Source organism: Phyllostomus hastatus, unplaced genomic scaffold (assembly GCF_019186645.2).
Source record: "Phyllostomus hastatus isolate PE091 unplaced genomic scaffold, TTU_PhHast_1.1 phas_contig_147, whole genome shotgun sequence".
In the NCBI taxonomy this organism is placed as follows: domain Eukaryota; kingdom Metazoa; phylum Chordata; class Mammalia; order Chiroptera; family Phyllostomidae; genus Phyllostomus; species Phyllostomus hastatus.
In genome coordinates this window covers 2,714,032-2,741,661 of record NW_025333603.1, presented here as the reverse complement: position 1 = coordinate 2,741,661, position 27,630 = coordinate 2,714,032, and the positions used below count along the sequence as shown (strand labels likewise).

Below are 27,630 nucleotides of genomic sequence, written 5' to 3'. Positions count from 1 at the left end.
CTCTAAGCTATATCGCTTCTTTGTGTGAGATGACAAAGCTGGAAAAGTCTGTAACGGCTGGGTTCTGCAGGGGATAGATACTTAGGAAAGAGTGTCTACTATAGACTGATTATTATTTTGATTTTTCTTGGAGTTCCCAGAGAGCTCTCAGTCACGTCAGTGAGTCATTCCCATTCTAATTGGCCTATGTGCCCAAGGCCAAAAGAACTGGTGTAAAGTGGCTACTCAGCTCTGAGTCTGCAACAGCTGAGCATCATATGAAGTGAGCCTTGCATACTGCTGGTAGGGGTGTAAACTGGTACAACCATTTTAGAAAACAGCTTGGCACTATCTAGTGTAGAAAAACAACTTATCAACAACCCAGCAATTCCATTCCTAGGTGTGGTCCCTGGAGAGACACTTGCACAAGTGGACCAGATGCCTGAGTGAAAATGATCATAGCAGTATTGGTTCTAAGTGTATGAGATAGCAAAAGACCCAAACTTAACAGTTGGATAGACAAGGTGTTGTATTTATGCAGTAATGGAAATGAACTAGTTATATTTATACACAAAAACATGATGTTGAATGAACCCCCCCCCCCCCCCCCCAGAACTGAACAGATTGCATTCCATCCATCCATGGTTCAAAGACAAACAACATTGAGCCATACTGGTCAGTGATACATATGGGAGGTGAAACTATTAAGAAAGGAAGAGCATGGTTGACACAGAAGTCAGGATGGTGCTGTCTTGGAAAGGAAGGAAGGGGTTGTGATTGGTGAGGGTTCTGGGGTGCTGAGCAATGTTCTCTCGAATGACCTGGATGGGGGTTTGTTTTACTAGCAGTCTTTAAAGAGCACCTGTATTTTATGTATGCTTCCATATGTAGGATGCATCTTCCAACCCAGCCACACCAAGATGAACCAATAAACGTCAACCACACATCAGCCACAGTGCAAAAGACTGTTCAAGATGGGTGGTTAATTTTTGTTGTTGTTGTTTTGTCTCAGCTGTGGAACTCTTGCTCACATAAAACTTAGTAAGTACAGTAGATGAAGGAGAGCTGATTGAGGTGCAGAAGGGGCTGGGGACTGGAGCCCTGCTCATCAATCTCTCTTTCCTCCCCCACTGGCCATGGTGCATCCCAGCTCCCTTGTATGGCCTTTGAGTTTCCTGCTCCTAACCTGGCTCTACACCCTGGGTTCAGTGCACACCCCCAACCTGGTCTCTCCTGCCATGAGGACTCTGCTGCACTATTTTTTATTTTGCCTGTTCTTCTAGTCTCTCTAAAGCCCATCGTCTCAGGTAAGGGCTAGTCTTCTCGCCTACCTCCCCTGACCCCAGCATCCTGCCTCTAGCCCAGCCAACTGGGGCTAAAATTAGCCCTGGACTAATTTCCCATTGTTAGATTTTTTTTTTCCTGCCTAAAACACAACCTTGACACTTGACTCCTGCAGTGGCAACTCAAATGATGCCTCCCTTAGAAAGCCCTCCCTGATGCCTCAGGCTGGGTTTGGTGCTCATCACTGTCTTATCTTTGGTTCTTTGTTTGCCTACTTCATGTGACTATCATGAGGATAAAAGTGCAGTTTTATTCATTTTTGTATGCCTAGCACATAGTAGGGGCTATGTAAATTTTTACTGAATGAATTATTATTATTTTAATTGAAATGGCTCGGAATATCCAGTATTTAATGTAAAGAAAGACAAAGTCCTGGAGGTGCTCTAGAGGGAAAGAGCATAAGCATAGGAGTCACAGGCCCCTGCCACTCACCGTTTATTTCCCTCAGAATATCCGTGCATGTGGCCAGTGACACACCAAGACTGAGGTAGACCACCTTCATGGCAGCACCAATTTTAAAACCTGCTTGGGCGCAGGCATGAACATCTGCAAGAGAATAACCTGAAAGAAGCAAGAAAAGAGGCTCTTGACCTAAAGGTGATTCATCCTGTCCTTTTCCCTGTGTTGATTCCAGAGGCCTGGCTGGATATCATGGGGCCACACAGGGACTAAGGTGCAAATGAATGGGTGGCCAGCCTGATGACAAGAAATGCAAACAGCTACTGCACCAGGGCAGAGACCTCCTAAGAGAGGAGTGTCAGCTTCCCCTGCAGCCTTCTCAGAGGCTCTGAGGGTTCTTGCCTCCCGCCAAAGAGGGGGAAGTGCTCAGAGAGCCCTTTTGTAAAAATGTGGTTCCTTATCATGTCTCTAGGGATTGAGCTGATGAATATAGGCTGCTGCAATCATCTCCCTTCCCTTGACCCACCCTTCTCTCATCTTTGATGTAGTAGAAAGAGCTTGTTAATTGATTAATTGAAGTAATGCATATCAAGTGTCTGGTATAGTACCTGGCAAAGGGGCCCATTCCAATTTCTTCTTCAGTTTTGGATCATTTCCCACTTGTCCCACTCTAATTCTCCTCAAGGCATCCTCCTCCCCTGGGCAAGCTGAAATCTCAGGTATGCCTTGTAAGCACCTTTCTGCAGCACTTTAAGGTCAGTGCAAGAACCAGAATTTTGACTACTCATGTTGTCTCATGATATTGGTGCAGATTCCCCAAAGCATGTTTTTTGAAACATGAGCCCCTTGATAATATCTCTTATAATTCTTGTATTAGTAAGTTTTATAAGAGAAGGGACTTCTGTGGTCAAGTAAGTGCAACCAGTGCTGCATCAGAACAGGCAGAGGGTCACTTCATGGCGGTATGCTTGTGAAATGCCTAAAGTGGGATCTGTCATGTTTCCCCAATTTATTTTATCCCAGAACCCATTTGAGAAAGCATGAAAATCACTTTTGATACCATTGGTATGGAGAAAGGTACCCTCAATCTTGGTAAGACTGAGGCCACCATGACATAAGTTTACATTATGCACCATGTGGCTTCTAACAAGTGCCCTGGACTTATAACCAAGCCCCAGCTCTGCCACTGTAAACTCTGTGGCCCAGGGCAAGTCACTTAGTCTGACAAGTGCCATGCTGTTGGAAACAGTACTGGTTTAGGAAGCAGGAATCATGCCTTAGACTTGTAGTTAATTACAATTGCAAAGACTGGTAATATCTGTATGGAGAACGGATTGTAGAGGAGGGATGGGAATTGAATATTAGTTTGTAGGCAATGGTAATAATCTGCAACCTCAATATTTAAAGTGTGGTTTATGGGACAGTAGCATTGACATCACATCAAAGCTTCCCAGGAATGCAGAATCTTGGGTTTCACCTGGAACTTACTGAATCAGGGTTTGCCTCTTACAAAATTCTCAAATAATCCACATTCACATTTTGACAATTACCAGTCCTGGGGTGAGTGTAAGATGGTAATGGTAAAGACAGAGATAAAAGGCAATCAGGGACTAAGCTGATGGGACTTGCTAATAGGTTGACAGGAAGGTAAAATAATCAACCGTTGACTCCTAGGTTTTTGCCCAAGTCTCTGGGTTAGATGATGGAACTATTCTGAGATGTGGATGACAATGGAAGAAATATATTTGGGGAAAGAAAAGCAAACATTTTCTTTGCCGGGCATATTAAAGTTGTGATGGTTGTTAGGCATTCAAATGGAGATATCAACGAGGCATTTTGACAGAGAAGGGAGCCAGGAGGGATAAAACTTGGAAGTTATCTGCACGGTGAAGGCATCGAAAGCTCTGAGATTGGACACTATTGTCTACAGAGGAGCTGGAGAAAGAGGACAGCCAGGACTGAAGGCTGGGTGGAGAACCAACCTTAGCAAGTTAAAAAAATGAGGAAGAATATGCAAATGAAACTGTAAAAGTACAGTCAGGGAAAGAGAAGGAAAACAAGGAGCATGACTTAAAACTCTTCTTTCCAAAACTAATGGAAGCCCTTTCTGTCACCGCACACAGCTCACATGTGCCCCTGTAGGAAAGCCCTGGTACCCTGGGTCATGTACCTGCTTTCTTCATGGCCTTTTTGTTCAGAACAAGTGTGTATTCATAAATGCCCCCAAGCACGGCCTCTGTGATGTAGTGGGTCCCAAAATCACGGAAAAGATCTCTGTACTCCCCATAGCCATACTCCAGGGGCAGTTGCTTGACTCGCTGAAGGAATTCATGATGCAGCATGAGGCTTCGGGATTTTAGCTTGTAATGTGCCACTTCAAGGTCAGAGCGTGCGTGCAGAAATTTGCTTCCCTAAATGAAATACCAACATGGGAAAACCAGACATTTAAAGCTAGGGATCTGGAACGAGAAGATGAACTTTACAAATACCAGCCTATGTTCTCGGTCTGGGGTCGTCACTCTTATGATTCCTTTAGGATACCTGAGGGAAGGCGGCCTCTCTGACATGTCTCATAAATATTCTGATGTCCTTTTCAGCTTGGAAGAGCTAGCTCTTCACTCACCTCTTTAAAGTAGCAAATAAGGAATGAAAAGGGGAGGTAACCAGAAACAAGACATGGCAGGGGGGCAGCATGGGCACATGTGGCAACAGTGTTGGGACACGGGATTTGCTGACCCACAAAGGCAACTTCTTTATGTTCTTCAGAAGAAAAGCTACTCAAGGAAAAGTGAAAGCAGTGCTTTAGGGAGGCAAGACATTGTTGTGTATGGCAAGACACAATGAGCCACAGCCTGCATGCCAAAATCAATGCCTGGTTTTGAAAATATAGTTTTATTGGAATACAGCCATGCCCAAGTGTTTATGTCCAAAGCTGCTGTCACACTACAGTGGCACAGTTGAGTAATGTCAACAGAGCCTCTACGGCCCCACAAAGCCCATTTGGCCCTTTAGAGAAAAAGTTTGGTGACCCTGGTTTGTGGGATCATCTGAATGGTGGCCATGCTAGGTGATGTGCAAACATCCAGGAGCTGTTCGTATAACAGCCCCTGAGGGGAGAGGCTGCTACACTGCTGTGGATGCCGAGAAAAAAGGTGCAAAAGTGGGAAGTGTCCATGGGGTACATTCTACCCCAATCTTAAAACTTCAGCAGCCTGGCCAATAAGTTCCAGAAAGCCATGCCAGCTCTGAGTGTGCCCCCCTGCCCCAGTGCCCTCACTGGTGTCTGCCTGGCTTCCACCCATTCTAGTCCTGCCTCAGTGACTCGTGACTATCCTCCTTCCTTGCCCCTCCAACCTAAGCCATCACTAGGTGCTCTGTTCATGACTTTTCTGAGTGTTTGAGGCTTCATCTCTCACTTGGGTTATTATAAAAGCTTTCCCACCCATCTCTCTTCTTTTTCTAATCAGAACTGACATCCTTACATTCTGATCACATTATTATAATGCTGCTTGGGGCTTAAAACAAACCCATGCTTTGGCTTGCTGTTGCCTCCAGAATAAAATCAACTCCCTTACTTTGAATACATGAGCTTTACAATCTGTGCTCCAATAGCCTCTCTGGCATTAGCTTCTACAACCCTCAGGTCTTCCTCTCCATATCTTACTATTTCCGTCACCCACACCATATTTCAAGCATCATTTCACGTTTTACTGTTCCCCAATCTGCCTTTTTATTTCATAATATAATTTTGCACACACTGTTCCTTCTGCTCTTCCCTCCCTTTTCTGCCTGACACACACCTACTTATATTTTAAGTCCTTGCTTAGCTGTTGCCACCTATTCAATATCATCTCTGGATTTCCTGTACACATACTCTGTTTTCCAGGATTGCATTGCACTTTGCTTATATTTTCTTCATAGCATACACAGTTCTGTATTACAGTTGCTATTAGAAGATTAAGAGTAGGTTATCTACATACACATTTGCCTCTCGTACTGACTGTGAGTGTAAAAGCAAGAATCATGCTATATGTGCCTTTGGGTCCCAAGTCTCTAGTTTAGTGCCTCATACAATGTCAGCAGTCTGCAAGCAGCTATTTGAATCAGGGAGGAGGAGGAGAAAAGGAGAGAGAAGAAGAAAGTAAGGGAGTAAATGGGTGGTGCCCTTCATTTTCTCTCTTAACAAGGAAAGTTCCTTTTAATTAGTTCTATCCTCCATCATGAGCACCTACAGAGTGCCATCCTGAATCTAAAAATGTAAAAAGCCAGACTTTGCCACCAAGGAACTCACAGCCTAGAAGATGAGGAAAAACAAGCCAAGATAATTATAGTGTAATAAAGGTTTACTGCACATTCTCTCCTGGTTGGTATTTTTGCAGCAGAGATCTTTCTGAGCCCCCCACCCTTTCTTCTCACATAAATCACTGCCAACTTTAAGTCTTGGTCTCCCCATGTACCTCTCAGATTAATTTTCTATCATGTCACACCCAGGTTGAAAAGGCTCAGGGAAGAAAATGCACCTCCCTCACTCTGGAATTCAAGGTTCCTCACATCTGCCTGTCACCTGTTCTCTAACATCACACATCCCATTACTTCCCACTCCTATGACTCCTCTTCCATCAAGGAAGACTTTGACCTTCATCTTACGGGCAATTGGAAGCAGATGAGATGATTAGATTGGCATCACAGAAACATTTTTCTGGCAGCACAGACGTTTGAAGGGGCAAACTGAAAGACAGGAAACCCTTGAGGAGGGCAGAGCAAGAGACAACAGGGCCTGGGATAGTTAAGGTGGGATCAGGGTTAAGATTTAAAAATATTAAAGAGTTGTATTAAAGGATTGGGTGGCCCAAAATGGCAGAACTGAAGAGAAAAGAGAATCAAATATGATTCTGAAATTCTTAGCCCAGTAAAGTAGTAGAAAAAAGAATATTTCACACAGAAAATTTAAGAGGAAGAACATGCTTTGGAGTGTCAGTGAAGTATGCAGGGTGTGATGCCCAGAGGAGCAGGTGATGACTGGTCAGAGCTTAACAGAAAGGTGAGGAGCAGTGATGAAGGCTCATGTTTGTTCACATAGAGGAGGGAGGTGAACACAAAGCGTCGCCTGGCTGGCTGTAAAGGAAGAAAAGAAGATGCCACAAATTAAGGAACAGGCAGAGAGCCCTGGCCAGTGTGGCTCAGTTGGTTAGAGTGTTATCCCATGCACCAAAAGATTGGGGGTTCAATTCCCAGTCAAAGCATAGACCGTGGTTGTGGGTTCAGTCCCTGGTAGGGGCATGTATGGGAGGCAACCAATCAATGTTTTTCTTGCTCTCTTTTTTCCTCTCTCTCGCTCTCAGATCAATACACATATTTTTAAAAAAGAAGAACATATGGAGATATTAGACCCCAGGAAGGGAACTGATACAAAGCTGGAAGAACACAGGAGAAACAGGTGTGTGATGTGAGGTCAACTCCACCAAAAGCCCCCCAAAAGTCAGAGAATAGGTCTTGGGTGAATTTCTGGAGAGGAATGTCAGCTGAATGTTTGAGGTGGGAGTCAAATTGTTGGGTTTGAAAAGTATCTAGAGATGATTTGGTCTGGCATACCTACAATATTAAATTAATGAAAACCAAGGGGAAATGCCTCTTACAAAATGAAGGTAAATATGATGATGAACTCCTTTAACTTGACCTTATCTGAGAAGCAGTTTATCTGCCCTTCCATTCTAAATGAAGGCTTTGCTGGATAGAACAATCTTGGATGTAGGTCCTTGCCTTTCATAACTTGGAATACTTCTTCCCAGGCCCTTCTTGCCTGTAAGGTCTCTTCTGAGAAATCAGCTGACAGTCTGATGGTAACTCCTTGGTAGGTAACTGTCTCCTTATCTTTTGCTGCTTCTAGGATTCTCTCCTTCATTTTTACCTTGGCTAGTATAATTATGATATGCCTTGGTGTGTTCCTTCTTGGGTCCAACTTCTTTGGGACTCTCTGAGGTTCCTGGACTTCCTGGAAGTCTGTTTCCTTTGCATATTTGAGAAGGCCACTGCTGCCTGCCCTTCTAAAAAGTAAGTTGACATAAGACCATGCTATTTTTTGTGTGTATGAAGGACTTTCAAGATAACAGAAACATAATTGGTTGCTAGGACTAGTAGTAATGTGGAATATAACCACATAAGTGGGCATGAAAATCAAAGTGAATACATAGAAATTGAAGAGCAACAAAAGGGTACTTACAGTATAAGCAAATTGTTTGGTTCTTTGAATAAAATGTTTGCGAATATCACTTGCTGAGTTAGCATAAAATTCAAATATTCCAGTTATTCCAAAACCAACCCTGAAACTAGATTTGCTGGTTTCCAAACTTGAAGTATTACGTTCATAATCTGAGTATGATTCATATTCTGTCAGTGTAAAGTCATATTTGCCTTGGGTCTAAAGGAACAAAAAAGAACAGGTTTTTATTTTATTTGATTCACGTCAGTTCAGTAAAAGCCCACAAACATCCACCATACTCTTACTATGTGCCAGACACTGGAGCGGGTACTCTAGATATAAGAAACTCAAAGCCAGCTCTGTCCCACCCCCCAGGGCTCCTGATCCAGCAGAAGAAACAGAGGTGTTCAATACGGGGAGGAGATATTTAGAACTGAGTGCTTGGCTTGGATTTGAATTGGCAGAAAGGTAGGAGAACTTTTGGGCTGTGGACTTGGCTTAGGCACAGGCATGGAGGTGGGAAAGGGCAGGATGTATTTAAAAACCGCACGGGTTCTAGTGTGGTTGCATCAGAAGACATGACAGTGAGGAGAAGAGAGGGGTGTTATGAGAGAATGTGCTGCTATACAAATGCTGAGGCTTCTGGATGACTTGCTCTGAAGTTGGACTTAATCCAAAGAGGAGCTGAACCTCAAGAAGATCATTCTAGGAAAACATAGTGGTTGGATGGTAGGGACAACTTTGGGGTCAGAGAGATAAGCCAATGAGGAGGCTGTAAGAGGAATACCAGACAGGAAATGAGGGTCTGACCAAAGATGGTGCAGTGGGGACGAGGTGACAAGGGTGGGGAGATGCCCTTGAGAGACCTCAGAAGAGCTCCCTGCTTAAAAATCAGGGCTGACTGTTTTGTGCTCAGGGGAACTGCCAGGGGTACTGCCTTGGTGGCCCTGGAGTGACCAGTCCCAAACTCTCTCCACCCCTACCCCAACAATCATCAGCTTCTAGACACTTGAGTTTCCATAACACCTCAGCTGCCAGTACAGAGGCATACATGATCCCGGTTGCCCGTTGGGGCCTAGAATAAGGCTGCCATTTTCAGGCTGGGTGACCTTGGACATCTGACTTCATCTGTCCATGCCTCAGTTCCTTCATGTGTAAAATGCAGGCAATAATTATTCCTGCCACTGGGCTTGTTCCAAGAGTTGCGTTTATATGGGTAAAATACTGTACAGCACCTGGCACAGCACTCAAAAAAAGTTGGCTACAAAGAGGGGAGACTAAGATATACAAGTGTGGGCAAAAGTAGGTTTACAGTTGTGAGTACATGCAACAGAGTTTATTCTTGTATTATTGATTAACTATTGCATTATCTTCCATACAAACAACTGTAAACCTATTTTTGCCCCCCCCCCCCATATACCCTGCCTGGGCCTGGTTGATCAACGGCTATCCTAAGATCCTCTCTGGGAAGTACAGGCTGTGGGGAGGGCCCTGGCCCCATGAGGGAGGGTGTTTGTCCCAGGCTCCCTTTTTCTCTGTTGGCCAATAAGTCCGTGTGGGGACAATGGGAGCAGGAAGGGCAGTGGGTGGGGTAGTGGCTTGAACTCCAGGAATGCACGGTTTTTGAAGTGGAAACTACCATGAAGGTCGTCTAGTCCAGCCCCTCATTTCACAAATGAGGAGAGAGAGGCCCAGAGCAGAAAAGGAACTGAGGCTGAAGTAAAACTGGGACCAGGGGCAGAGCCAGGCCTTGGGCCCCAATGTCTTCTCAGACCTTAAGTGTATGTCATTCACAGTAACACAGTCTGTTCTAAACCCTGCTCTCTGTGAGAACGCTTTTCAGTTTGCGTGTGCCTCACAACTGCTGCTGTTAGTAGAGCTTTGTACGACTTCGAATGCTTAGAACAATGCCCGGCTCTAACAGGTAAGGACTTGGTAACACCACGAGTTAACATTCCCAAGGGCCACCATTCAGTGGGTGTGCTGAGCGCTTACCACGTTCCTGAAGTAGTCCTCTCCCCACAGGGTAGAACCTTTGTAACTCTCAGTTTGAAGATGGGGAGAGGGGATTAGTCAAAGAACATATATGAAGGACCCATGGGCATAGACAAAGGTGTGGGGATTGACTATGGGAGTTGGGGTATGGGCTGGGTGGAGGGGGCAACGAGGGAAAAATTGAGACAACTGTACTAGCATTAACAATAAAATATTTAAAATAAATAAATAAATAAATATAGACAGACAGACAGACAGACAAGAAAAGGGAGACTCGGAGCATTTAAGATTACATAGAGGGAAATTGCAGAGCCATCACATCAGTGAGACTCCACATCCTGAGCTATTCTTCTGTTTTCCTGGTAGCTTTGATATTGTTAGTACAATTACTGCTACTACAACTGTTGCTCTTACTCTGTGCAGCATGGCAGCCTCACCCCATGTTGTGAGGAAGGAACTGCCCACTTTACACATGAAGAATTGAAGCGCAGAGAGATAAAGGGATGCCCGAAGCTCGCCCAGTTGCAGGCTGCAGGCCTGGCCTCTCAGCCGTGCTGGCCAGCTTCTCCCTAAGTGCTCACTGCCCTGCAGGGACCTCCTGGCTGCCACATACCTGTGGGGTGTAGCTCTCCACGTTGTGCGGCTTCCTAAACCTCGTGTTCAGAATGTAATGAGGGGAGCACGCACCGGCGTAATACCTGTGATCAAGAACTGGGCCCTCCAAACTGTTTGTGAACAAATTAACCCTGCAGAAAAGTCATGGAGAGGAAGAAGAGGGGTGGGTAAGCAGCGAGCTGTGTGATTTTAACTGGTAGACCTACCAAAGAGTAGGTGGTCCTACAGAATTTCTTGGCATGGCATTCAAGGCCCTTGATAGCTGGTGGGAACCAGCTTTCCCACTTCATTTCTGGCCACTCCCACCCACAACCTACCCTAGTCCCTCGCTCCTTCTCTTATGTATACGTGCTGTTCCTTATGCCTGGAATGCCCTTCCAGCCATTTACCATTTTTTTCCCTTATCTTTTGAGATCGAGCCCTGCCATTGCCAGTTGTGTGAAGCCTTCACTGACACTTGTATCACGCTGGGAGAGAGGCCTTCCCATTGTGCTTGTCCCATTCATGCAGTTATTGTTCTGTGCTGTTACAGTCGCCTTACAAGGGCGGTCTAGCATAACAGGTAAGAACACAAATTCTGCAGCCAGAAGCCTGGGTCAAATTCCTGGTCTGTCATTTACGAGTTACATGACCTTGGCCACACTGGTTAACCTCTCTATACCCGAGTCTCCTCATCTATAAAATGGGAACAAGGAGAATACCTACCTTATGCGGCTGTTGGGAGGAATGCACATGTCATATTTGTTAAGTGTTTAGAATACTGCTTGGTCCATGATAAATGCTTGTTATTAATTATGTGTCTGGTGTCCCCACTGGATTGTCTGCCCCTGGAGGAGGGGAGTTTTCTTCTGAATTTCTGTATGACCCACATCATGAGACAGTAAAATAATTAGCATTTACTGAGGTCTAACTGAAACAGACATGGTAGTGTTGTGGTGACCCAGTGCAACACCTCAGTGTGCCCGAAGCCCTGGGCAGTACACATCATTGTGTCCACTTAGAATGGATGGAAATCCTGCCTGTAGTTAGACATTATCGCTCACTGCATCCTGTGGCCCAGGTCTGACTGCTACCGAAAGTTCTTTTTGCTGTTGTTGAAAGGAGCTGTCTCCTTTAAGCTTCTACACATTGGCCTCGGTTCTGTTCCCAACAGAATTGTCTCAAGCTCTTTTCCCTATGGCAGAATGTCACGTGTCATTAAAAAAATTGTATATTTATTTTATTTAACAAATATAATGTTGTGCTTACTTTGTGGAGACACTGTAATAGTCAATTTACACACTTTGGCTCATTTAATTCTAATGAGATAGGGGTTATTATTATTAGACCTATTTAACAGATGAGGAAAGTGAGGCACAGAGAAGGCAATTGACTTTCCAGAAGCAAGTAGTGGGGCCAGGATTCTGTCTGAGCGACTAATTCAAGAACAGAGGCTGCATTCTTCCCACCACACAAGCTGCCTCTCACTTACCAGTTTCTTACAATTACATTAGCTTCCTCAGTCCTCCTAGAACTCAGAGGAAGGGTTTTACTGCCTCTCTTCTACAGATGACAAAACTGAAGCCTCCCACAGATAAGTGCTTCACCCGAGGTATTGTGGCCAGGGAGCTCGGACCTTCACTAGTCAGAGCTAGGCAGTAGACTGAGACAAGTCCACTGCCTAGCTCTGAATGTCCACTGCTGGCTCTGAATGTCCACTGCTGGCTCAGAGCGGAGGACAAGTCTCCGCTCTGTCCTCTGAGACAGCCATGTGACCCTTGGGAACTGTCTTAACTTTTCCAGGTCTCAGTTTCCTTACAGAGGAGGTGGGGGTTATAATAATAAGCATGTAGGTGGCCTTGAGAGGATGTCTTCCCCATGTGAGGAGTCTCTTTCTCTCTTGTTCAAATAACAGCCTTTTAAGATCTCGATTCGATTTTTGTTTAGGAAGACGGTGAATCCTAGCAGGGCCGCTGCTCTCCTCCCCACACTCTGTCACCTACAGGGATTTTTAAAGCCCGTGAGGGGAGCTTCTCACTCTGCCCCCTAGAGGCCATGGAACTGCAGAATGGGGCAAGCGAGCCGGGCAAACACCAGGCCCGTTTGGTCCCTTCTGACCCAGCTCCTCTGACCGTGCCAGAGGACTGGACCCACTCAGAGACCCTCAGCAGCTTGAAACACAGATTGACCGCAGACCCAACCTGGAAATCCATTCCTTCATTAACCACTTAGGAGCCTCTCCTCTGGGCCAAGACCCTGTGCTAGGGCCCAGGGTTACAGAAGCAGATAAAACTTCCTGCACAACTTGGTGATGAGATTCAAAGGCAAGGCTTAGAAAGCCCCTCACATGGTCACAGAGCAGGGACTAAATGCACACGTGTCCCCGGGGCTCATGCGGAGCTTCTGTGGTCTCCAAGCACAACTCTGTCCCTAGTGTTCCCAACGTGGCCCTCCTCGTGGCCCCTGTGTGTTGATGGGAGGTGCTCCTGTGGCTCCTCGGAACTGTCCTCAGAGAGCAGCCATTTACATCCACTTACACCACAGTCTTTGTCAGAAAGGCGAAAAGAAACAAGTCTTTGCACATCAGCTTCTACTTCTTTAGAATCACATTTAATGTGCCTTCCCATCTATACCATAGAAACACAGTAACTTACCCACTAGCCAGATTGTCAATTGCCCAGTACTGGTCCAGTTCTTGCAAACACTTTTTATAAATCTTTTTACAGTTTGCCTCATCTGACTGGTCCCCACAGTCGTTGTCCCCATTGCAAAGAAGTCTGCGGTTTATACACCTCCCTGGGATGGAAAAATGATGTCACACATAGTTATAGGGCTGTCAGAGGGGAACTCCTGTACTATGAGCACCTACTGGGCAGCAGGCACCTTTTAGACCTTTAATACTTTGTTGGACACATATCACAGTGGGTTGGTAATGGCTTTTACATTTCACTCCCCCAAAGATGCCAGTGCTGTATGTCTGAAAGCACTTCGAGGGGGGATTATTAAGGGAGGGCAAAGGTGCCTGGTAGGTAGAGGTTGAGTGGACTTCCCTCCCTGAGGCTGGGGAGAGAGGTGGGTTTGGTGGGTCCTGCAAATCATACCAGCTATGTGACCTTCCTTATGTTACCTAACCCCCTACCTCAATTTACTCATCTGGAAAACAGGTAAGTCGTCATACCCACCTACCCCTAGGGTTGCTGGGAATTTAAATGAGTAAACAGAACAGTACTGACTCATGGTGCATACCCACTGGGTGTCATTATTACTATAATTAGTGTTTTTTGTGGGCCAAGGGCACATTGCTGATAAATTTCTGCTGCAGGATTGGAACCTATAACTACCTAATCACAATTATTTCCAGTAAACCACACTGCCTTCAAGACTATTGCCATTTGAACTATTTTTCAACTATAAAAGTATTTGGACTACATGTTTGAAATTATTTACAGCACTTGACTAACTTGACTTCCTCTATTATTTGTATATTATTGGGGGATGAAGCCCATAATACAGGCGACCCTACTTTCTTAGATGTGTCTGCTCAATTTTAACCAATGTTCTTGTGATGTTAAAGGCAGAAGAATAACAATCTGGTCCTCAAATGTTTCTTACAAGGCATTAAACTAAAGCCGGCCCGAATGACCATTATGACTTTTGTCAGAATCATGGAACGCTGGCCATAATGAGTGTGTGGACACACTGTAAAACAGTCTTCCAGATTTATTGGATGGAAGTTTGCATTTGCAATGAGCCTTAGAAATTGTCCTACAAATCCCTAACTCTTTCTTGAAAGATCCCACAGCATAGTCCACATGGTTACAGTAAGTATAGAGACTCGTAGCTCCTATCTAGATAATTTGGGTCAACCAAAATACTCTTATTTTTGCTGGACACTTGCAGAAATAGAGACACATGTGTTTGCTTGAATGAGCCAGATGAATGGGTTGAAAAGATAGGCGTTTACTTAGTCCTGCAGCTGTTGATTATTTATTTGTGTACTCCTTTCTTCCTTCTATCTGTCTACCAATGTGTCCTTTTTTTTTTCCTTCTTTCCTTCTTTTCTTCCAAAATGCTTTTGCTGACATAGCATGCCTTAGGGGTTATGCTGGACTTGGGGATGCACAAATGCAGAAGACAAGAATTGACCCTCCAAAGATTTTTCAGAGATCACTGATGCTAACCACCCTTATTTAACTGTTTCAGGCTCTGCCTCTGACAGAGCCAGTTCAGCTCCAGGTCTGAAAAGAGCTATCACACCCATCATGTCACTTGAAACTGCTAACAAACTTGTAAGGTAGTAATGTCACTTTGGATTTTCTGTTGTGAGAACCAACATGCAGAAAAGTTAAGTGACTTCTCCCAAGTCACAAAGTCAGAAAGAGACAACAGGATTTCTGATTCCCGTACACATCCTTTGGGTGTCCTTAATGTCTGTGAATGTGATTGGAATCCCCAAATTTCTAACTGTGGCTTTTCCACCTACCTACTGTATAACCTTCAGCAAGTAACTCCTCCAAGTGTCAATTTCTTAGTGTGTAAAATGGGGATAATAATTAACACCACCTTTACAGGATTGTTTTGATGAAACAATACATGTAGAAGGAGGTAGAGATTTGAAGAGATAAGGAGGCCTCCTCACCTGACACATGGCTCTGGTTTTGAGCACTAGGCAAGGGCTGGCACCACCGTCATCACGTGCTACTGCCTAATTTGCTAGCTTCCCCCTCCCACTCCCGTGTCCCTTTGTACCTGTCTGTGCACACACAATGCCTTCACATCGCACTTGACTTCGGCATGGTGCACTGGTAACACAGTCTTCGGCTTCCTTGTCAGAGAATCTGCATGGGTCCCCATGGAACTGAGAGGGTCGCAGCAAGGTGGCATGTCGGTACTGGAGCGGAGAGATTCCAGGTGAGCCGAGGGCTGAAACTCATGGACCTTGGGTGCTTAGGGATATGTGCTTAAGGCTCCGCATTGCAATGGCTGCATACCTATTTCAACTGTGCTGTGAGCTTCCTGCAGGCAGGGGCCTTGTCTGATCTCTGCATCTGCAGTGATCAGTAGAGGTTTGCTGAACGTGGGGAAAGCATGGGCTCTGGAACTGTCAAAGGTGATAAGTAGATTGATGGGGCCCATTCAATAGCATGAAGCCACCATCTCAGCTTGATTATTCCACCGGGCTGTTTCAAGTATTCCCATTTACTTCAGTATCTTATAAATGCAAAAGCATGCACTTGGGAGCCACAACAGACTCTGATACTTTCTAGTTCTGTTGGCCAAGTTCTTAACTTCTGTGATCTCAGTTTACTGATCTTTAAAATAGAGATAATTAATTACATAAAGGTACAGTTGTGAAGTTTCAATTACATATGTGATGTATATATGAAATCTCATTATGTTTTCTGGTACATAGTAGGCACTCAATTTCTGGTACTTACTTTTCTTTTTCATTATTAATAACCATTAGCAGTCAATCTTTATCTCTACGTTCCAGTTTATTTATTTCAGGAGTATTGATTGAATTTCTAAAATATTGATTGAACCACCCAATGGTTAAGAAAAAAGGTAGGTATTATTTGTGCTTGCTTGTTTTGTTTGTTTTTAATCATAATTTGCCCCCTGGGCTGCCCTCAGGGAGGTCACAGGTGATGGTAGGCACCAGGCTGTGAGGTGGGTGGTCTGACAAAGGAAGTACACAGTGGTCTGTGATGCATAGGGGCATTCCCAGTGCACACTTAGGAGATGGAAAAGTGACATCTAAAATGAGCCCTGAAGGATGAACAGAAAGGTTGGGCAAGCGTGGAGAGAGCTGTGAGGGAAAGAGGAGAGCAGTCTGGGTAGAGGTAACTGCTGTGCCAAAGCTGAGAGACTAGAGAGAACCAGCCTTGTTCCTGGAAGTGGGATTCATCATGGCTGGAGTGAAGAGTGCAAGAGGGAGAGAGGCAAGAGATGGGGGAAGACAGAGCAGCAGCAGGCAATGCAGGGCTTTCCAGACCCCAGTAAGGGTGGATTTAGTGTTTCATTACGGGGCAATGAGCAACCACAGCGGGGGAAGGAAGTAATCCAATTTGGGTGGCTTCCAAATGCCAGTTACAGTCAGGATTCTGGTGAAACAGAAAGGGACAAACCACGCTCGCAGCCCCTTTGCAGAATGACACGTCCACCAGCTGCAGCTATTAACTGTATACACTCTGGAGATCCAAAAAAATTTTTAAAAGTATAGACGACCATTCACCTATGCTCCTCTGCATTGCCAGAGGGTCTGTCTTCCTAGAGGGCAGAGGCTGGCTGGACAGGAACAAGGTCTGAAAGGAAGACCGTGAGAAGACTACCCCCGGCCACTGAAGGAAACATTGGTTTGAGGAGTGTGGCGATGCTGGAGGAAAGACATCTCCCAATTCCAGTTTGGAAGGTTTGATGTCTCCTCTCCCTCCAGCCAGTGACCCTGCTGACAGCGATGATGTCAGCTGAGGGAAGTGTGTGGTGAACTCTGAGTGAAGAGCTCTGGATGGCTGGGGGAATGGGTGGCTCATGCTGAGTCCTCCTGGTTTATGGTGCAGATGAAGCAATTATCCAGATAATTGGATCAATGTTGATAACTTCAGCAATAAAGCCTACTTTGGGAACCAAATGATCCTGCTTGGCTCTCCACATCGATCCAATTAAGTGTGTAATTGTCCCGGGCCCCTAGCCCACGGTTGGTTTGGTTTCCTAGGGAGCTGGGGAAATGGCAGCCGTTCTCTGACACATCTGCTGCTCTCAGTGCTGGGATCCCGGGTCAGCTCTCCTGCGACAAGGGAGCAGGAAAGACAATACTGCAGAGACTACGTTTTTGATTGGTGGAACACTAGACAAGAAGCCTGTGGCCTGAGTTCAATGCCTGAATTTGCTACTAGGTGAACCTGAGAACGCAATTACCTCTCTGTTTACCTATCTGCTTAATAGAGAGTGTAATAACTATTCTCCCTTCTTTACAAGGATATCAGAAAATACAATGAGATCAAACAACACATATTTATGGAACACCTATCATGTGGAAGAAGTTGGCTTACGTAATGAAGATAAAATATTGAGTAAGCCTTTAACAGCTCACAGTTTCATGGAAAGCTAAATAATAAAAGAACAGTAAATGATAAACACAAGGATACCGGAAGAAGAGGGAGCTATTATATATCATAAAACGGTGACTCTCTAACTGTGAGTGGGGTTGAAAAATCAGGGAAGGCTCCTCAAAAAAACTGGTCCCTAAGCAGGGTTTCACACTGTGAGTGGGTGTTAGCCAGTAAAGGAAGAGGGAACAGTCACTCCGCCTGGGAGAGCAGCATGAAAAAAGGCACAGAGAGAAGGTGCTACGGTCAGGGAAATACAAGTGTTCAGTGTGCTGGAGTGGGGGATGTTTTATGGAGATGTAGGCCAGGCCTAGTCATGGGGTCTAGCCTTTAATACCACAAGCATGGCCTTGATCCTGAGGACCATGGGCAGACGTTGAATGATTTCAGGCTGGGGAAAGGCAGGACAGACTTGCAGTTTTGATGCCTCCCTCTGGCTGCATGAGGAAAGATGGATTGAAAGGGCAAGGTTGGAGGCAAGAAGCCTAATTAGGAAGCTGTTAACATGAGCAAGGACACATAAGTTTAGAAAAAAACCTGAAAGAGCAAAGAAAGAATGTAATTGCTACTTGGCAGCACAGAGGAATGGAATTAATTCATTAAATCAGCCAATGTATACAGAGGACCTACTATGTGCCAGGCACTGGCAGTAGTGCTTCAGCCAATCTTGCTGAGGATTAAGGTTCCTCGAAGCTTAGAGATCTCTCAAGGCCTAGGTACTTACCCTTTTCTTCTGACAGGGATCACACCTGGTCCAGGAGGACCAGCTGGACAGTTCACAATCAATAGGCATCAGGGTGACATCCACACTCCGTGTCTGCCTACTCTTGGAGAGGCTCCCATTGACTGCATTTGACTCAAGAGAGGGTGGCCTTTCACCTCTAAAAAGTCATCATGAGAGAAGAAAGTCAAATATCAGATGGGAGTTAAATATACATATAATCACCTATCTATCTAGTCAATAAATATATGTTTGCTCATTTGTGCACAGCTATTAGTTTGTCATTCAAGTATAGGTTAATTCAGCTAACAAATATTTATTGAATACCCAGTGAGTGCCTCGCATTATGGCTAGCTGTGGTCTAAAGTGTATTGAACTTGTATCAGAAGACAGTCCATCAGATTTCTCAACAGGGACTTTGAAGGCCAGAAGGGACTGGCAAGAAGTATTCAAAGTGATAATAGGTAAGGACCTACAACCAAGATCACGTCTATCCAGCAAAGCTATCATTTAGAATGGGCAGATAAAGTGCTTCCCAGGCAAGAAAACGCTAAAGGAATTCATCACTACCCAAGAAGTATTACATGAAATATTAAAGGGTCTGCTTTAAGAAAAAGAAAAAAAGATAAAAATATGAACAATAAAATGACAAAATTACATATCTATCAACAATTGAATCTAAAAAACACAATGTATGAACAAGCAGAACAGAAAGAGACTCATAGATACAGAGAACATTTTGACAGTTGCCAGATGGGGGGGGAGTTGGGGGGATGGGTGAAAAAGGTGAAGGGATTAAGAAGTACAAACTGGTTGTTTCAGAATAGTCATGGGGAAGACTGGGAATTAAACTTTCAGAAACATTTTATCTCCCTTAAGTTGCCCTTATCCCACTTAACTTCCCACCACAACCACATACTTCTTGATATTTTAAAAAGACAGATTTATAGTCTAAGAAAATAACCTTTTTAGATTGCTAGACTATGTACTATAAACTTTGATATGATAACTTCAGTTTGGGCACATGACTCCTCTCAGAGTCTAATTGCCAAAAATAAGTTGGTTTCCATTGCTTTTGTCAGAATATGGCTTTCCAAGTAAGAGCCACCCAAGTACTTCTATCTGGAATAGAACTACCCAGTATAAACCAAGGAACCCCTGTGCACGATTCTATAAATTTAAAACATTTCTTCAGCTAATGATTTCAGATAAATTAGCTACTTAGTGTATTACCTTAATATCAAACATTCTAAGTAATAGTAGGATTTAAGAAATTGGTATTTACCAACTATGCATGAAATGCTTCTTCCCCCACTCCCCGCAGCTCTCAAGCTATATATATTTAAAATAAATGTCAAGTATTCACTAGTTCCTATTAAAACGGGAGAAGAAGAGAAGACAGTCCATCAGCAGCTGGGTCATCTTGGTCTGGTTTTACAACCTGTGTGAGCTTCACTTTTCTCATTTGTATGATGAGAAAATCATACCCAGCCCACAAGACTATTTCTAGGATAAAATTAAATGTATGTGAGAGCACTGGGTAGACAGTGCAGGGAGTACAACCAGCTGGATGTAAGATCTTAAGCAATTCTCTCCCCAGCTCTGAGCCTCTGTTTTCATGGCCTAGAGAGGGAGAGGTGTGAGCCTCCCTTTCAGGGAGGGAGAGGTGTGCAGTAGGTGTTCTTCAGGGTGCCTCTCACGATAACAGTCTATGAGACATTTCCTGAGAACAGACCATACTCAGGGCGCTGTGCTACAGGAGATGCAGAGAACTACATATACCACACAGGTTCTGCCTTCTGGAACTCAGAGTCTGCCTTCAAGTAGGAAAAGAGAAACATATGTCAGCTCTTCCAGAATCTGCCCAGTAGGCAAGATTTCAAAACCTAGTCTCCATGGCCACCGCTGTGCTTTAGGACATCACTGTGACTGCCAAGGGGAGGCTGCACAGGGGTGGGGAGAGGCTGGAGGCAGGAAACACAGGTCGATGGCTTGTGCAGTCGGCCTGATGCGTGACATGAGCCCGAGGTATGGCAGTGTGGGGGGTAGAGAATGGGAAGGACAGACGTAGGAGATGTTTCTCCGGTGGAACAGATAGTCAGTGATGGGTAATCGGATGGGGTCTGGGTTAGGGAGAGGGGTTTAGGTTGATGCTGGTTTTCAGGCTGAGTGTGTGGGTGGGTAGGCAACACAGGAACAAAGGAGCTTATTGGGGGAGATGTGTGTGGAGCATGCTGAGTCCCAGTTGCCCACAGAACACCTATGTGGAGTCATCCAGTAAATGGCCCCTGCGTAGCTTTAGAACCAGGGGTGAGATTTGCACTACAGATACGCACAAACCTGATCATGAAAAGTGGTCAGAGAGGATATGATTGTTTTCTCGAGGATGATCAGATCAGGGGTGAGCTCTTGGGGAGCTTCAGCAGCACCAGAGGACAGGAGAGACTGCGCCCTGCTGTCCAGGTGCGACGTGCGTGCAGAAGTGAAGGGGACGGGGGCAGCCTGGGGGCTGAGCGGGGACAGGCAGACAGTGTCACGTCTGCTGAGCAGTCAGGCAACGGGAGGCCTCAAGTACGTCTTGGAGACAAGGCTGTGCTGGTTTGCTAAGTTCCCAACACGAGGTGGGACACTCAGTCCAAGAGTGAATGAATGACTTAATCTGACTAGGCCTCCAGCTTCCCCAGGTAGTATGATGGGTATATGATGAATCTTCTTTTTCTTCCATCTGAAAGAGTGTGCAATGCTGTAAGATTCTTTGTAGTTGATGTTTTTTTTTTTCAAGGCACAAAAAGGGAAACAAATGTGAAGAGAAGAGAAAGAGCACTGAGGTTTGCTGAGTGCCTAGGGTGTGCCCTACCCTGTGTGAGGGTTTTCTGCCTGAGCTTTCCTTGAACGATGGCCACAGTGCTACACAGCAGCTCTGCAGCACGGCTGCCTGGCTGAGCAGGGGGATGGTCTAGAGCCCTGCAGCTGGTAGGTGTGGCCATGGGGTCGTGGGCTTGACTCTGGAGTCTGTGCTATGCTTCTGCCCCATGCAGCCTGGAAGGGAAGTGGACCAGTGTCCACTCCACCAGTCCCCACGGTCTCTGTGCCTCTTTCATTGCTGTGTCCAAGACTCAGTCATTAGGAAGAGAATCACATTGTTTCCACTGTCTCAAATACACTGGCTATCACTCCAGACAAGGTCATTAACCAACACATTCTCACTTGGCAAAAGAGGATAATATTAACTACAGTGAAATCTGTCTCCATGACCACCCCAGAGACCTGCAAAAATCAATTGCCTAGTAAAGTTAGATCTTTAACAAAAGGTCAAAGACTCCACTAGAAACCACAGGTGGACACTTTAAAATGGTAACTTGAGGCAGGATGCTGCACACCAGTGGGATGCAGGGGGCACTTCAGAGTGTGTTTTTCTACTTATTGGCCCAGGTTTGAGAAAACAACATTGTGATTTGGCTGCTCCTCGGTGTGTATTTGACAGCACTGCTGGCTGCTGGGTGTCCTCTTCCTGTTTCAGCTGAGAAACAGTGGCTCTGGCCAAGTAGGCCAGTGGATTAGAGCGTCGTCCCAATACGCCAAGGTTGCGGGTTTGATCCCTGGTCAGGGCACATACAAGGAGTGACCAATTTATGCATAAATAAGTGGAATAACAAAACCTATGTGTCTCTCTCCCCCCTTCCTCTCTCTCTCTCTCTAAAAAAAATCAATTAGAAAAAGAAACAGTTACATTGTGTTTTTAGCAACTATCAATCCAATTTCAGACTATACTTGAGACTGAGTTGATAAGTAATGTGTGCACTTGCTATTAAAGAGTAGCAATTACTTCCTTCTCTGACATTTGAAAGCCTGTTAATGGGCAAGATGATCGCTTATAGAAGGAACTTCGTAAAAAGTAGTTTTAACCAGCAGATCTCTTGTTTTTGCACCCAATTTTCATTACGGAGGTGGCAATATAAGAAGTAATCAGCTGAATAAACAGTATGTCTGTAAATTACATTGGATGATATGTGCGTGGCTTATAACTACTACAAAATGCAAATTTGAAAGCTAGTATTAAATTGCATCTTTAATTCCTAGGAACAGCATGGAGCCAGGAAAGGGCGGGGCCCATCCAGCCCTGGTGCGTGGTCACAACACACGCTGCTCCCCCTGTGCATTCCCACAGGAACAAACCACGTGCACGTTTAGACCGACCGACCTGACTGCTGTCATTCCAGAGCCTCTGGTTTCAATGCTGAGAAATTAGAGAAGCACAGAAAATAAAACCATAAACACTCATGAACTCATGGCCCAGAACTGGCAATTGTTAACATTTTGGTATACTTCAAGTTTTTTCAAATAAGAAATAACTCTGCAAGTTTAATATCTGAGTTTTACACCTGACCCAATTCCATTTCCTGTTCTCTGTAGAGGGAAATATTGTCATGAATTTGGCATGTATCCCTCCAGTCTTTGAAACAGTGTGTGTGTGTGTGTGTATGTGTATACATATACATATACACATACACACACACACATACACCCCACCTACCTATATACACAATACCTAGTTTTGCTTTTGTGTACTCGACTCATACTATCCACATTATTCTGCAACTTGCTTTTGTCAGTCAACATTGCATTTCTGAGGCCTATCCACATTGGTTTATAGAGACCTAGTTCCTTCCTTTTACTTAGATGTTCTATCATAGAGTATATATTGCATTCAATTTAGTCATTTCCTTTTTGAAGGACATTTACTTTTTCCCAGTGTTTTGCAACTACAAGTAATGCTACAGTAACACCTTCTACAAGTCCTTGGAACGTATCCCTCCACATAAACACTGGCAAGGATGTCCCTGTCCCTGAGGTGCACAGGATGCTGTGGCCAGCAGTAGGACGTATTTCACTGTGTCCCCGTCTCCTAAACTCTTTCTAACAGGAGTCTGTGATCAGAATGAAGGTGGATGCATCAAGTACCGCAGGATTAGGTCAGTAGTGAATGGCGAGCCATCAGCGTGTACAGGCGGCACACGTCAGCATGGTTTGGCTCCTAGAAATGCCCCAACACAGCGACTCTCTTATCACACAGTTTGTTAGGCAACTGCGTCCCCTTTGCAAATAGCATCATTCTTCTTTCCTCACAGGGACAGCTTCTGGGCGGCAGATTTTCAATTTCTCCTTTCTCCGCTCCTTGCTGTTGAGGACATGAAATTTAATGCAGCATCTCAAGGCAACAAACGTATGGCCCAGAGATAGGGAAGTGGCACAGGAACCCAGCACGTCAGATGCACGTGCAGGAGGAGAGGGGATGATGCATGAGCAGGGATGCACACGGGCTCTGGGGCCAGAAAAACCTGGATCTGAATCCACGTTCTGTTACATGTGGAGTGAGTAGCCTCGTGGCAGTTACATCCTCCCTCCAAAGCTGTTTTCCTCTCGGTGAACTGTAAGCAGCAGCACATGCCTCAAAGAGCTGTGAGTGTCAGAGCTCATGTACCTAGTGCCTGGAACAGAGGGGCCACGAAGACGCAGTCGGTCTTACGAGGACCATGTGATGATTACGTCATCTGACTTGATTACAGGAGTAACCGGAAATGAAAACTCTCTTAGCTGATATGAAGGAGGTCTCAGCATTTTCTGTCCCGGAACTGAAGGCTGTTCTCCCACTTCGTGTGTGGAGACACATGCCGTGTTCAGGACTGCCCAGCAGGAGTCAGGGGTGGAGGCTAGAGCACCAAATCTGAATTCAGGTCAGTGTCTGAAGCTCACAAAACATGAGTGAATGAACCTCTCATCTCTCACAACCAGTTTTTTCTGCTACGGTGAGAGTAAGAGATAACCCCCAACTCATGACATTGCTGGAGGATTAAACAAGGTTTCCCAGCCTGCACTGTACTCACCCACTCGCACTTGCATTTCCAACCATAGTGTGAACATCCCAATACATCTAAGTACGATTGTGTCGCTCTTTTGCTTAAAACCCTGCAAGGTTCTTTTTATCCTCAGATGAGGACATTTTTAAATTGCTTTGAGAGAGAGAGAGAGAGAGAGAGAGAGAGAGAGAGAGAGAGAGAAACATCAACGCGAGAGAGAAACACTGATTGGTTGCTTTCTTGCATTCATCTCAACTGGGGATTGAAATCACAACCTCGGCATGTGTCCTAACTGAGGATCAAACCTGCAACCTTTGGGTCCATGGGAAGACACTCCAACTGAGCCACACTGGCCAGGGCAAGGCTCAAGCTTCTTAACTAGCACTCTAGTGACCCCTCGATTCTGTCCATGATCTGACTCCTCCACTACCTCGTTTCTGGGAGCTGCCCACCTTGGTCTGTGTTCAAGGCTACTGAAGTAGATTTGCAGCTTCAGGAGAAAGCTTCTCTCTCATTTCTGTGTCTTTGTCTGTGCTGCTTCCTCTGCCTGGAACACTCAGAACCCTCTTGGCTATTCAGCAAACATTTTTACTTATTCATAGGTAAAAATTCAGCTCTAGCATTACCCCTTTTGGAAGCCTTTCCAGACCCTACACCCAGGAGAGTTGACCACTCCCTCTCTTGCCTCCCACCTGTCCCTGTACCATCTCTTGGCAACAGCACACAGAGCACGCACTCATGCATTGGCTTTCTCCATGGGAATGTGAGCTCTTTGCACCCTACTCATCTCTGTGTCCTCAGAGCCTGACAGGGGCCCTTGCACAGGAGGTGGGTCAATGCTGTGGGTAGGGTTGCTATGACCCCTTCAAACCCTCCATTCCAGATACATTTCCTTGGACCCTGAATGCTTCTCTACATGTACATAGTACAAACACGCAAGGCCTTGGCACCTTGATTCTTCTTAGGGCCAAGTTGAGATTCTTGATAACCATAATAGCTATTATTTACTAAGAGCCCAATGGGTAGGAAATACTCATGGTGCTGGTCTCGAGGTGAGTCCAGGGGGTACTAGGTGCTCCTCACATTAAGTGAGAGGTTGTGCTTAGAGAGCATTTATGGGATGGATAAATGTAGTAATGGTTCTTCTTCCTATCACATTGCTCACAGGTGCCCACAGGGAGGCCTGAAAGGCCAGAGGGCTCTAACATCTCATGGTAGGGGCTTCTCATGCACCAGGGAGACCCCTGAACTGCCAAGTCACTACCCCTCTTTTCACTGGAGCCCAATTTTCAGCTTCCATTCAGATTAAGTTTAAGCTTTGACTCAGATATTGTCTTTAGCCTGTTTTGTATCTTACTGATGGGTAAAAAAATGATGAAATATACCATTTAGCATTTAACTCTGGGAACATCTGGAGTGTGCATATGTGTGATGGGGGGGAGGGTGGGGTAGAGAGGATGGAGAGAGGGAGAGAGAGAAACCCCAAAACCCCCAAAATCTGAGTTGATGAGCAGGTAGAGTAGGCCACTCTCATATAGTGAAATCACTGATAGAATGGACTTCTTTTTTTCCCACACATAACAAACCTTCTTTTGTATAACAAATTGCACCAAGGCTTTGTTCAGAATACAGAACCAGTATCCTATTATTCTTAGCATGACAAATACACTTAAACATGTCAGTTTCTCGTGGGAACTTTTGTTGAAGTCAGCTGCTTGGTTTCACAATAATTTGAAGTGAGTCATTGATATTATTTTATCGGATGTGCGCAATTACTCCAACGGATGTTCCTCATTCAATAGGCATGTGACAAAGAGACGGTCAGCATTATGTGGCTTTATAGTCCCTGTCATATTAATGATCAGGGAATCAAATGTAACTGTCACTTACCTGCAGCCAGGCACACAGAAACATCCCAGGGCGGCCCAGAGGAGGAAGAGCCCGGCCGGCACCCCGCAAGCCCATGTCCTGGACATCTTCATTTCCCCTCTGCAACAGGACATCCAGCCGAGGCGCCCGGATCCATGAACAGCCTGCACAGGCAGCATGGCCGCCAGCATCCGTCCCACAGAGCAAACAGCTCAGCAGTACAAACAGACCAGTGACAAGAACCCCTTAGACTTTGTACAGACAGAAATCCTGCCTGTAACTCTGGAAAGCAATGACAATGACAAAAAGAATCCAGCTCTGCAGAAGCTTGGTTTTTATCCACATGTAACGGACTTTTGGGAAGCAGCTGAGAGGGCAGTCTGCTAGTGGTGCAAGGACTGTGGGCTCTAAGTCCAGGCTGCCTGGGTTCAAATCCTTTCTTTAAAAAAACTTTTTTCAATTACAGTTTACATTCAATATTGTCTTCCATTGTTTTCACGTGTAGAGCATAGTGGTTAGATAATCATATACTTTACAAAGTGTCCCCCCAATATTTCCAGTACCTACCTGGCACCATACACAGTTAGTACAACATTACTAACTATATTCTGTATGCTGTACTTTATAGCCCCACGACCTTCGTAACTGCCAATCTGCACTTCTCAATCCCTTTACCTCTGTCAGTCCCCCAACCCCTCCCCTCTGGCAACCATCAGTCTCTTTTCTGTGTCTGTGAGTCTGCTTTTGTTTCATTTGTTCATTTGTATGGTTCTCTAGATTTCACATATAAGTGAAATCACAGGGTCTTTGTCCTTCTCTGACTAACTTATTTCACTTAGCATAATACCCTCAAGTTCCATCTAAGTTGTCACAAATGGCAAGATTTTGTTCTTTTAATGGCCAAGTAGTATTCTGCCAGATATATGTACCACAGCTTTTTATACATCAAGCCCTTTCTTTGTCACTTACTAGCTTTGTGACCTTAAGCAAGTTCTATGCCTCTCTTTTGCTCTATGCCTCAACTTCCTCACTTGAAAAAAGTGATGAGGATTCAGTAAGTTGACCTACCTAATGAGCCCAGAATAGGCCTGTGATGCGCACCCAGACACCTGTACGTACCAGGTGGAATACAGGGCTAGAGTCAGGCCAAGTTTTGAATTCCACTTCTGCCTTTTTGTAGCTGACCTTGAGCAGGTCAGCAAGGGGCTGAGGAGCTCTGGAGTCCATCTACTTGGGTTCACATTCTCTGTGTATTTCACCAGCTGTGTGACCTGAGGCATATTATTTATTCACCTCTCTGGGCCTGAGCTTCGTCATTTATGAAACAGGGATAACAACAGTACCCACCTCATGGGGCTGCTGTGAAGGTTAGATGAATCTAAGTACTTCAAACACTTTGAAGTGTGCCTGGCACATACTCTGTGCTCTCTCTATAAGGGACTGTCTGTGGTTCTGTTTCCTCATACATGAAATTGAAAGGGTTACGCCTACCTCTCACTCAGAGTTGGGAGGGTCATATTAGATACTAAATGTGAGAATGTTCCACAAGCATGTATTATAAAA

At 45.1% G+C, this 27,630-nt stretch overlaps 1 protein-coding gene across 1 annotated transcript in view; it reads right to left on the bottom strand.

Moving 5' to 3' along the window:
* C8B (complement C8 beta chain) overlaps positions 1-26,315 on the bottom strand; it is a 40,141-nt gene extending 13,826 nt beyond the window's left edge. The window contains exons 1-8 of the mRNA XM_045857238.1: positions 26,089-26,315; positions 18,344-18,500; positions 15,260-15,401; positions 13,165-13,306; positions 10,530-10,662; positions 7,943-8,140; positions 3,893-4,133; positions 1,756-1,884 (exon numbers count right to left, since the gene is read on the bottom strand). Of these exons, the coding sequence (XP_045713194.1) occupies positions 1,756-1,884; positions 3,893-4,133; positions 7,943-8,140; positions 10,530-10,662; positions 13,165-13,306; positions 15,260-15,401; positions 18,344-18,500; positions 26,089-26,258 (1,312 nt within the window). The 5' untranslated portion in view covers positions 26,259-26,315. The remainder of the gene's footprint in view (positions 1-1,755; positions 1,885-3,892; positions 4,134-7,942; positions 8,141-10,529; positions 10,663-13,164; positions 13,307-15,259; positions 15,402-18,343; positions 18,501-26,088) is intronic.
* Positions 26,316-27,630: the final 1,315 nt, after the last annotated feature.